General features: G+C 33.9%; 1 protein-coding gene across 1 annotated transcript; it reads right to left on the reverse strand.

Moving 5' to 3' along the window:
- Nucleotides 1–582: 582 nt before the first annotated feature.
- On the reverse strand, nucleotides 583–1,343 carry LOC131058041 (putative germin-like protein 2-1). Its single transcript, XM_057992077.2, has 2 exons — nucleotides 1,217–1,343; nucleotides 583–1,118 (listed from the first exon to the last, which is right to left on the reverse strand). The coding sequence occupies exons 1-2, from the start codon at nucleotides 1,341–1,343 to the stop codon at nucleotides 583–585; spliced, it is 663 nt and encodes a 220-aa protein (XP_057848060.2).
- Nucleotides 1,344–13,247: the final 11,904 nt, after the last annotated feature.

Here is a 13,247-nt window from a genome sequence, read left to right on the forward strand (position 1 = left end):
GAATGAACTGATGTATGAAGCTTTATTTTATTAGATCATTTATAAATGCATGGGAAAAGTAGAAGATTATGATATTTGCAGATCTCACTGATAATGTATGAGTTATATCTATTATCTTATTCTTGATGGAAATGCGATTGCCAATTTCTCAATATGACGACACTTTTATCTTCTTCGTATCAATCAACAAATACCTTGAGATATTGGAAATTATATTCAAAATGCGCTTACAACTTACCTTAAAATGTGTTACAGCAAAGTTAAATTTTAATGTTGTCATCAAAGGGACAAAACGACATCAATATTTAATTTTCAATCTTTGGAATATGATGAGGACATACTGATGTCCAAAACAGATGCTATGAATGGCACAAGAGGACGCCAATAACCCTAAAATGATAGTTTTATTCAACGGTTAATTTTCAATCTTTGGAATATGATGAGGACATGCTGATGTCCAAAACAGATACTATGAATGGCACAAGAGGACGCCAATAACCCTAAAATGACAGTTTTATTCAACGGTGAGAAAAAAGAATTGGGAAAGACGGTCTTCATTGGGAGACCTCTTGTTTGTTTTGTTTAGTATGCGAATTTCTTTTGAATGTAATTCACCAGTTCCTGGGTGATGCGGAAGGCCTTGCTCAAAATGGAATCGGGGAGAGGGGGATTCGCCGCAAACAGAGAATTGGCGATTGTCTGAACTCCGGGAAACTGGCTGCTCAATCCAGCTATGGCCACTGCATTTTCATGCCCCACATTCTGCTGGAAATGAACAAGTGCCTTTGGAAACACAAACACATCTCCCTTCTCCAAAGTTTTGCTGAAAAATTTGTTGCTGGTGTCAATGAAACCCACAAGAAGCTGGCCTTCCAGTAAAACAAGAACTTCGGTGGCTCTTGGGTGTGTGTGAGGAGGATTTATTCCACCCACTGCGTAGTCGATGCGGACCAACGATATTCCAAACGTATTGAGGCCTGGTATCTGTTTAACGTTCGCCATCGTTACGTTGGAGCCCACATCATTGTCGGTGTTCCCTGCCTGCCCAAGTCCCCGGAAGAAGAAATCGTTTGCTGAAACTTGCATTGGGTCTTTGCAAACGAACCCGTTCACCAAAACTGTTTAAAACAAGATCAAATCAATCTGTCTGTTAGTAACTCGACTCGTCTAATAAGCAAATCATTATCATTGTTTATGTATAAATATTCTCACTCACCGTTGCTTTCCTCATCTGCAACGCAGAAATCTTGCAAGGGATCCGGATCCCCTGCCATGACCCTGTCGCTGTAACAGCATATCAACAGAAAAAGTCCCAACGTGAAGTAAATCATGCGGTTAGCCATTGTAATAGAAACGCAGACACAAGAGATCAGGATATGAATGTCTATTACAAACCCATTACACCCTTTATATAGCCCAAACCATAACTCTCCGCAAAGACTAATTCATCTTGACTCCGTATATTTCACGGATCCTTCCAGAGTTGTTGCTCTTTTCCTTACGTCACACTAAGTCTTACTGCATGTGGTTGTCTCGCCTGCTACCGCAGATGCATTCTCACCATCCTTTCATTAACGTTGAAATTTTCTATCTTCTCCCTGCCCTGCTGCGTATGCCTATCTCAAGATCAACTTACCTCCTGCCTTACACGTATTCTCGCCATCGCCATCATTTTAGCAATGTGGAATTGTTTAGACTTAATTGGAACGGTGGGCTTCTTCAAAGGAAACAATATATAAATCTTTCTCCACCGTGGGAGAATCGGTATGAGAGGAAAGTTTCTTTCTTGGAGTTGGATATTGGCCTAAAGACTGTCCATGCTTTGTACCCTTTTTCAATGAGATTTTTATCTCTCGTCATTTAAATTAATTTATGTTATTCAATGTTTATTTCTCAGATTGTCTATGTTCTAGGACAGAAAAACATTGCTCAAAATAACTTATGTTCATTTACTTTACATTGAATGCGTCGATTAGAATATCTATTTCACATCCATCTACAATTTTGAAGTCAAGTAGGTGTATTACTTTTCTTTAGCAGTTTTGGAGACCTAAATTATAGGTTTAAGACAACATATGCAAACATAAGAACCAATTTATGGAGGATAAATGTATAAGAAGATAGATTTTGGAGAGGTATTCTACAAGAAAAAAAACTTTTTGGTGGTGTTGAGAATCCCATCTTGGAAGAGACCATGTTGTCCAAGGGATCTAGTATTTAGAATTATTTAAGATCGTTTTATTTTTCCAAACCCTAGAGGGTAGATGGGTAGCGGAAATAGAATCAGGTTTTGACATTACAATTCACTAGAATCCATCACCTCTATAAGATATAACCTTATTAAGACGTTGATGTCTGATTTTCAGAATGTCATGGGTGAGTAGTTTGAATGCATCTTGAACTACCTTGGGTCAAGGTACAACAGTGACTAAAAATCGTACCGCTTCCAATACTCATAACTATAATGAATGTAAACCGCGATATTTTAGAGAAAAGAGCCTTCATTCTCAAACTGTTGATGGGTGCGAAAACATTGCTCACGTTGCGTTGAGTGCGTTGCTTAGATTGTCTCTTTCACATCCATCTACAGTTGAACTCGGCCAAAACTTAATCTTTAGGTGAGTGTGTTGTTGTAAATGAAGTGCATTGTTGTAAATGAAGTAGGTGTCTTTTCTAGCAGTTTTGGAGATCAAAATTTTACCTTTAGGTGAGTGAATTCTCTTTAATAAAGTAGGTTTACTACTTTTTCTAATGTTTGAGATCTGTCTATTTCCATTTTTCGACACCAAAACTTTTCGTCCAGTTGACTGCATTGTCCTCTCGATTCTCCTTTTAACAAAGTACATACAGTTGATTTAGATGATTTATTTTTTATTATTTTTGTGAGATATATGTTTATTTAATATTTTTTTTAACTTAATGTTTTGATGAATTAGTTGTTTGGGGTAACTAAATAGGAAAATATAATATTAAAGATTAGTTTTTTCCTCTTACTTCAATCAAATATATGAGAAAAGTATTTCATATTGATTAGACATTTCATTTTATTTATTTTTATTTATATTGATTGAATTTTCTTTTCTTTTATATCAAATAATATGACAATTATAAATAGTTTATAAAAAATATTCAATTTGAGAAGTAAAAAATGCGTTAAAAGTGATATATTGGGATGATTCTTGGTTGGGAAACGTTTAGTTCCATGATCCCTTGTTTACCTATCAAGAATTATCTTTTTACTCTCTTTGGATAAGGGTGGCTAACTAATGAACTTTTTACAATTAAGAAATCAAAGTGATCAACAATCGAATATAAGGAACAAAGAGAGTGAGAGGGGGAATAAAATTCTACACCTGATCGATTCATGATTATAATAAGTGGTTCATATTATAGAAGAGCAAGTCAATAAAACAGTTTGGTCATATTTTACGCTAGTATAATCTCAGTTTTCTTGATAACTACTCGAGTACATTTTTTTTTAATATCTCTCATAGGTTTTACCTTGTCTTTCATACCACACTCACAATCTCCAATTCCCCATTGAGTTTCCACAAATGACTAATACGAAAGGTAAATCTACATCCATGTAAGAGCATGGACACCGGGAGTGATCTAATATTGGATGCAATTAAGTGAGGAATATTTTTTGAATGAATCCCTATACTTTTGGACCCTTTAATGACATGGTTTGCATAAGTAAGAAAATGTTTATTAATGTAGAGAGCATGGTTTTAGGTACTTTTCTATGTGGAGGTGATACAAATATGCATGGGTAGCCTATGCGGTTACAGATGATTGTGGTTCTTCCATCAACGCTATTCTCTTTTTTATTGAATGATATGGTGTAATAGAAAAGTCAAGAATATACAAGTAGCAATTGCACCTTGGTGTGCAATATGTACGCCGAATAGATGTGGAATGATTATTAAAAAAAATTGATCTATTTTTTCATATATTTGTGCAACACGTGAGATAAATTAGCAAACCATTTAGTAAATGATATTATTTATTCAACAAAGGTCCCAACATTTGAAAAAATTATAGATCCAAATCAACTATGCATCTACTTAAACGGACAAATGCAATCAAACAAAACCCTTAAACCGGGAATATAATCGAGTTCCATTACCAATATTCTTATGTTTTGTTTGAAATAGGGAGAGAAGGAGAGAGGGAGATATAGGGATATAAAGAGAGAGATAGAGGAGGAAGAGTGAGGGAAAGATAAAGGAGTGAGGAGATAGAGTTAGGCGATAAATATAGAGAGGAAGATAGAGATCGAGATTGATATAGATATGGAGAAGAATAGGGATATGGATATGAGAGGAAGAGATAAAGAGAGAGGAGAGAGAAATAGATAGAGATAGAAGAGATAAATATATAGAGAGGGGGAGAGAGAATGAGCGAGGGATAACTTTGAATCAATTGTGCATTCATTAATACAAACCAGACATAAGTGAAAGAAAACCTTTCAATCAAAAGATAATTGAACTCCATTACCAATAGGCTCATGTTATGTTTGCAATAGTGAGAGGGGAGAGATGAATAGATAAAGAGAGCGAGACATGTCTGGAGATAGGGTGACAGAGGAAGAGAGAGCTAGAGAGGGAGGTGGCAAAGAAATAGATGGTTAAAGAGAGTGAGACGTGCCTAGATAGAGTGAGAGAGGATGAAAAGGACAAATAAAGAGAGATATAGTTGTAGAGGGATAAGGAGAAATTAAGATAAAGATTAGGAGATAGAAACGGATAGAAAAGAAGAGATACAAAGATACAAAAGGGGAGAGAGAGAGAGAGGGAGGGAGGGATATTTTTGGGCCAATTTGTAATTCAAACTCATTAATGAAGATGTTAACATAGGTTGACACCTAGTATGGTGGTTATACCTTTTGTAAATCTTTGAACCAATAGTAATAGTATTAACATAGTATTGAATTATTTGTAATTGCCATGTATAACCTCATTTTGTGTGTTTTGTCACGTATGCACTATCCTTTAGTGCATTATCCACTTACACTTCTCAGTACATAATACATCTGAGGAATTTTGTAGATAGAGTGGCAAGGGAAGAAGTTACATAGAAGTTGTATACTTCAACACTTCTCTTGTTTGTATTTATTTCTCACATTTGGGAGTCTTAAATTACACACTATAATTATTTTCTCGATATCCATACTTGCCTTGCTTTAGCTTTACAAACAACCTTATGACCACACATAATAAGGTCAAGTCATCCTAAAGCCCATACAACCTTGCATCCCTCTAATGACATGTGTGGTTAATAATCACATTCTAAACTGAATTAACAATAGCTTCGATTTTATGTCCAACGACCATTAAGTTTAATTTAATCTAAATTGTTCTGTTGATCTAGATTCTCCTTTAAATAAGAATAATATTTAAGAAGTCATAAACATATAATTTAATATTAAATTTTTTAAATACATAATTAATTATTTTAATATTATAAACTTTTAAAAGCAATAAATATTAATAGATAAAAATTTCAAAATAAATTAAAACAAATTATTTTTAAAATTCAAAATATAATTTAAAAATAATAATATATAGAACTTTTTACATTTTTAAAAATACTAAAAAATCGAACTATTTCAACAATGAGGTTTAGACCAACCATGCACTACAATTTGCAATCAACAAATAACAAATGGTATGAGCACTAAGTAATTCATCATATATCTTCGCATTTCTCCATCATAATCAGTAAAATTCAATTAACTTTGAGAAGTAACAAGAACCCATGCAAAATGTAGAAAGACAGCACAAACATCCACCATATCTTCAACAAAACTTATGTATTAATTTCAACAAGTCTTGGAAACAATCTCTAGCTTCCTCCTCCTACTCTACTTTCTAACAGTTCTGCTCTACTCTATTATCCACCTATTAACCTTTAAAAATGAGAAGGCAAACCTTATATAGAAGTCTTGATACAAATGAATGTCCGAGATTGATTTGAATTTAATGGCCGAGATTTAACCATGAAACCCTAATTAGGGCTAGTTATAACAACAACCACTTTAACCAATGAGAAAACTACAACACTTTGGGCACATGTCCCTCTTTGAATGTGGATCAATGAGAAATGAGATTAGGTACATTGAATAATATTTGATGTAATGCCATATGTCACTTGCTCCTCCTTTGATGAGTTAGGTTCAATACACCTACAAGAACTGACTTGGCATCACTGAATTGGTCTATGATGATCAAGCACCACCTTAGCTTGCATGTCTCCCTAGCAATATGTCGACACTCCACATCATCCAATTGCTTGATGTGATGGTTCATATTCTCAAATTGCATCCTCTTGAAAATCAAGTTTCTAGCTTTGATTAACTCTTCTAAAACTATTTATAACATGTAATTTTTTTCATATCAGTTATCTTTTTCTTGAATAATATTTTAGGAGATTGACAAAATACCTAGGTTTACATTTATTATACTTTTAGTATTGTTATCTATTCTTTCATTGTGGTAGATGTAAAATGTTTCTATCGTAATTTTGTGGGATACATATATGACTAATCCATTACAATACAAGGAACATTTTGGAGCACCAACAACAACTACGTATTTAGACTTTGTTAGTGTATCTGAATGTTCCTTCTAGATAAATTTTAGAGTTGATATTAGCTTGTTAGGATGTTGGTTTCTTGGGATTCTATGCCTGTGTGTGATGACATTTCATTATATTAATTAAAATATTTCTAATTGATAGAGTTTCTATTTTATTTATGATTTTAATATACATATTTATATAATTTATAAAAAACTTTTCAATAAAATATTTAATATATTTATAAAAATCTTTATCATAATAATGTATATTTAATTCAAATAAAAATTTCTATCTTAATTTGTTTTAAATTTAATGAAAAATAAATAAATAAGTATAAATTATTTTGTAATTTATGAAATAGGCTCATGACAATAACTGCATAGTTACTCTCTAGTTGGTATGATGTCAAAAAAATTAGATGCACGTAACATCATTTGGCTACCAGTTGGAGGAATTGTTGAAGAGATTGTATGGTTAATTAGTAACTTATATTTCATAAGTTTTATTTTTCAAAAAGCTTTGAATGAAACCTACACTAGATGTGTGTGCATGTAACCACCCAGATGATGGAACTTTACTACATTTTGTGTAGTATAATTCACGAAATGATACTTCATCATTAAAATATGTGAACAATTTTTAAAATAACCAAATTGGAAAGAGCATAAACAATACGGGGGCAAAAAGAACACAAAATATGCACTAGGAACTATTATTGTCTTCCTCCATAAAAGCCTCCACAAAAAAGTGCTTGTAATAGGAATAAATCTCTGGAAGCAATTATTCTCATCCAAAATTCATGTAACAAAGATTCATAGTTGACAAAGGATCTTTTCATCAGCAATGGAACAAGGGACACTATAGCCTAAAAAGGCAAACGTGACTACCAAAATAAAGTAAAACTAGATGAGGCCATGAGGCAAAACAAAATCTCCACATGCCCTCTAATGCTAGATAACCGGTCTAAGTGGTGCAAAACATGACCTTGAAGAACTCAAGTAACGGTAAAAAAAGGTTAAAAATTAGACCAAGAAGGAGTCTTGCGGCCTTGTAAATAGCCAAAATGACATTCATGCAAGGAAAAATTAATAGAGAAAGACAAAACAGTTTTATTCAAATTGTTCAAAATTCATGCAAAAATAGATAAGCAACATATGCAACTCTAAGATTGACCAAAAATTGATTTGATTTGACAATATTTATGTTAACAACAGCCAAGAGGGAAGAATGAGAGGGGGGTGAATCAGTCTTCACCGGAATAACAAACTTTACCGCAAAACACAGATTTGATAAACTGCAGTAATAAGACAGATAAGAAAATTAATAGCACAACACACAACACTAAGATTTTGATGCGCAAAACCCAGTTAAGCGAAAAACCATGGTGGGAACCTACCCACAGTAAGATGATACTCTACAATAGTATGTGAAAATATTACAATGAGGAATGCACATGCATTCAGGCACACTGCCTAGAGCTCACTGCTCAAATAATATTTGCTCGGAAGGCTACAACCCTTAGGGAAGTCTCACTGACTCGCAATAAGATTTGGACTACAATTCGAAAGAAATGAACGGAAAGAATAGCATCTCCAAATAGAATCTCACCACAAACTCAACATCGAAGGATACATCACATGTTCGCACACAAACCTCTCTCTGATAATGAAGACACAACATCAAACAACCAAATTACATGACTATATCACCTATATATATAATTTATCAACCTTGATAACAAGGTCGGCTAAACCCTCAACCCTCAATTACAAAATTACATCACACGATACAAACACTGACCACCAGACCAATATAGTGGTTTACATAGCATAGCATGGTTCTAGGTCAAATTCCCAAACACATAACTCCACCGAAAATCACGCAAAGATCAATCGCAACACGCTACACCACCAGAAATGGTGCATAACACACAAATCATCACTGGTTGATAGAAACCACCAAAAACTCACACAACGATAAATACAGATTGCCAAAACAAATAGGACATAATTAAAAAAAATACCAGCAAGCACATTAGAATCATCCACAATAGCTGCACCAACACTACTTTTCAAATCTTCATCGGTCAACGTCTGAAAGCTAAAGAACACAACCAATCAACAACGGCCAGGAAGAAAGATAACTTGCGGAGAACCAAATCATGATTCAACTGAAATTAAGATACACAAGACCTTCCCAAGAAATATCCCAAAATCTCAGCACCAGATCTGATCACACCAAAATATACCAGAGGATATACCGAACTCTGCGAAACAGTGATCAACAAAGCATCGCTACAAACCGGATCAGAAAATCTTCCCAATCTGCAATCACCAGAGAAAATCATAGGAATATGTTGACATCAATGACCACAACATATCCTAGCATGACCAACAATATCCAACAATTTATGCCAAAACAACCACTTTATATCACTAGTTCAAATCAAATATCTATGCCAAAAGATCAGCCTATGCAAATTTTACCACACCAGAAAGTGCCAAAAAGCCAGCACACAAGGATCGGCTTTTTAATAAAATATCCCAAACCTTTACACATGCAGATTGACCATAGTAAAATAATTGATCGTCTTATTAAAATTGAAGACAAATCATCTTTTAGCTAATTAAGCGCTTCCACTATCCACACAATAATGTGTTCCTAAAAAATCGCCCTACAGTAGAGCTTCAAATTTGTCAACTTGGTCTCCATGATCAACAATTTAATAAAAAATATATATAATTTAAAATACACTAATCAACCATGAAATAAAATCTCCTGTTTTTATTTTATTATTTATACGATGAATTCTATAAACTTCAATTCATCGGGATTTTTAAAATCACAGTAGAAACACCTTCGGATTATCATGTCCTCACAAGAACACAAAAATATTATGGCACAAATCCACATTCCTTTCAGATGCTCAACCTCAATCAAAACCTCTATAAATCTGCAGTCATAATTAAAATAAATTACAAACATGTGAGTACCAAAAAACTAGTGGAGCTCAAAAAAAGAAAATGCACAGATTGAGATGAATGATAAGCTCTTAATATCTTTGATCAACTTAGGGGTGATTAAAAACACATATCTAATACAGTTCCACCTATAATATCAGATGCTATCTAGAATCATGTAATGTTTCATGGATAAGATTAGCATAACCAGGCATTATTCTAACAACTAACCATCTAGCAAACTTACATAGAAGAATATTCTAGTTAGAATATCATACACTAACAACACATAGCTTGAAAAATTGGCGTAGGCTATTTTGGGTTCATGGAGGTGCGAGCAAACGTTAATCTATAGTAAGTGAAATTGCTCAAACCCACAAAAAGGTCATTTGGAGCTCGTCGATTTTGCACAAGTCACGAGTTTTCTCTTGCACAAGTGTTTATCCTTTTGTAGACTACGGTCTTCTTTAGCATGGTTTTCTATGTGGTTTTCTTCTATCTTTTTGTGTGTGCCTGGTTTATTCGTGTGTGTACCTAATGTTCAGATTGCTTTGGAAAACCAGGTCATTTCCCCTGTTGGTGAACTTTTAACTAGCACATTTTTCAAGGACTAGTGCACCCAACACCCCTATTTTGCTAAAATAGGCTCAACTGTTGAGAGATGAAAGTGGACCTTGTAATTTGCATGAATCTAATTTGTTTTGTTGTCCCATCACAACAAAATGTTTCGAAAAGGTGTGAACTTCATATAAACACAACTCCCTTTCCCATTCTAGGAATCAATGTACTCAATATAGAAAACCAAAAAACCTAGTCAATCAAGCATTCAGGGAGCGAAACGATAAAGAAGTCCCAATTTGATTATTCAATCATTGAAATATATGCTATAGCAATTATGATCAAGTGTATTATGTAATTCGTACCTAAGATAAGGTGTCATCATTTCACCATTTATCATTTGCTTAGCCTCTTTTCTTGTGGGGGCATGCATCCTATCTCATCATTATCATTGTTGAAGAGAGAACACTAATACGCGGTTTGGATAAGGTAATCCCTTATATGAAATAACCATTTCTCCCAATTTTCTCTATCTACAGGTCCAAATCCGATAACAAGAAAGTTAAAGAAAAGTAGACCAGACATTAGCAGGCATCACAAAACATTGATTGAACGAAAACCCTAAGAACAGGGCACCCAGCAGTCATTGACCCATATTTTTAAGAGGCAAGTGATCAAATATTGTCGATTTCATTTTCGATCATCTCTCAATTTTCCCTCAACTTTAGACATGGATCTCCAACGTTTCTCTCTAGTACAATTAGCTTCATATTACAGTCCCAATTTCCTCTCTATGTCTCCATCTCAGATATGTCTTACTCTTTCTATATTTCATCTTGTATCTACTACATTCTATAAAACTTAGTCATTTTACCATTGTTAGACTAGTTCATCTATAGACACTTCACTGTCTCCATCTCATGCAACAAAAGGAACAGGAACCTAATTTCGTATCCCTTCCTTAAAGACAACAACTAGTCCTATTCTTATTACCAATTATGTTGTGTCAACTAAGATCTTCTAGCTTACATTGGTCAATCGTAGGATCTTGTTTCCTCCATTTCAAGGTTTACATTGATTTATGAGATGGTATGATTATATATGCTACATAAACCAACATTTTTTAAGGTATGATCCCATATTGTATTGGTATAAAATTGGTGGTACTGAAACCAACATTGATATAGAAAAAAATAGACATTTTTATTTCTAACGTGTTTCCATCTACATCTTTCACTTGTCTTGCAATTGTGTACATTCTCATGTAAATACCAACGATGTTATACTCGCGCCCTTTTATGCTTCATACCATAATGTGACTCCTCTAATTCCATAAGACCAGGAGTGCGCAAGGAGTGTAATGCTTCGTGTGGTTCGTGCAACTAAACTCGGCTTCTATTTGTCGATATGAGCAAAGGTTGTGTTTTTATCACTTAAAATGTGCTTTATATGTTTTCTTAAATGCTCACATATACATACTGGTGGCATAAAATGAAAGTAAGCGTGTAGGACTCAATAGAATATAAAATAGTGACTAGTGATTTAGAACTTTCCTTGGTGTAACCCAATAAAAAATATTGAAAAGAATGGAGTTGTACCCTCATCTCTAGTATCAATTAAATGCAAGATTCACAAGCCAACTTCTCAATTTGAGTCTTAAATACAAAGTGGACATTACCTAGCACTTATGTAATTTCGTACAATATTGTATTCTTGTGGAAAGAGCTTGCTTAACAATATGCTCGAGTTCTACGCTCATTGACTAATTCTCTCCAATGACAAAACTTATGTTTCCATGAGTTGAAATCTAGAATCTCCATTTCCAAGTGTTGCACCATCTTATTACTCGACGTTTTTCTTCATCCAAATCTATTGATTGATATCTTCATTATTTTATAGTCTCTCTTTTCAATGTCTTCCCCCAAGCTAAACTATGCAACCAAATAGCGTTCACTTCCTTGTCAACCTCAATCAAAACCTAGAATAAAATACATGCACCTAGCTATCAAATATGGAATAAAATACATGCACTTGTCTAAAACAAATTAGCACTCCCCTAAATAAATCATGTAGAAAACTTTCTCCAATACCAACCGATCGATAATCAAATCGAATATTCCATTCTAATCTCACCATCGCTGATTTTTGTTCTCTTCACTTATGTGCCGATCCAATGCACTATGCTACTGATGTGAACATTCAGAAAGCCAAAATTGGTATCTTCTACATCTACACCTTCCACTTGTATGTGGTCAAATTTTGTGCCTACAATGTTATACATAATATTTCGCACCCCTTTGTGATTTATAACAATATGTCACCCCTGTAATACCACAAGACTATTTAATAAAGAGTATGTTGACTGAATAAGATTTATGTATTTGAAATATGCTTCTTTTTTGTTGTGAGCATGTACTATGTTTTTCATCAACTCAAGACATTATTGTTGCAGTTTCTTAAGAATTTGAGTATCTGCAGTAGTTGCATAGAATGAAAATGAGCAAGCTTCAAAGACATAGGTTATATAGACATCGAAGGCATGAAAGAAGAGGTCGTGAAGCTTTAGAATGAACTGATGTATGAAGCTTTATTTTATTAGATCATTTATAAATGCATGGGAAAAGTAGAAGATTATGATATTTGCAGATCTCACTGATAATGTATGAGTTATATCTATTATCTTATTCTTGATGGAAATGCGATTGCCAATTTCTCAATATGACGACACTTTTATCTTCTTCGTATCAATCAACAAATACCTTGAGATATTGGAAATTATATTCAAAATGCGCTTACAACTTACCTTAAAATGTGTTACAGCAAAGTGAAATTTTAATGTTGTCATCAAAGGGACAAAACGACATCAATATTTAATTTTCAATCTTTGGAATATGATGAGGACATACTGATGTCCAAAACAGATGCTATGAATGGCACAAGAGGACGCCAATAACCCTAAAATGATAGTTTTATTCAACGGTTAATTTTCAATCTTTGGAATATGATGAGGACATGCTGATGTCCAAAACAGATGCTATGAATGGCACAAGAGGACGCCAATAACCCTAAAATGACAGTTTTATTCAACGGTGAGAAAAAAGAATTGGGAAAGACGGTCTTCATTGGGAGACCTCTTGTTTGTTTTGT

The sequence above is a fragment of the Cryptomeria japonica genome, unplaced genomic scaffold (assembly GCF_030272615.1).
Source record: "Cryptomeria japonica unplaced genomic scaffold, Sugi_1.0 HiC_scaffold_468, whole genome shotgun sequence".
NCBI classification, from domain to species: Eukaryota; Viridiplantae; Streptophyta; class Pinopsida; order Cupressales; family Cupressaceae; genus Cryptomeria; species Cryptomeria japonica.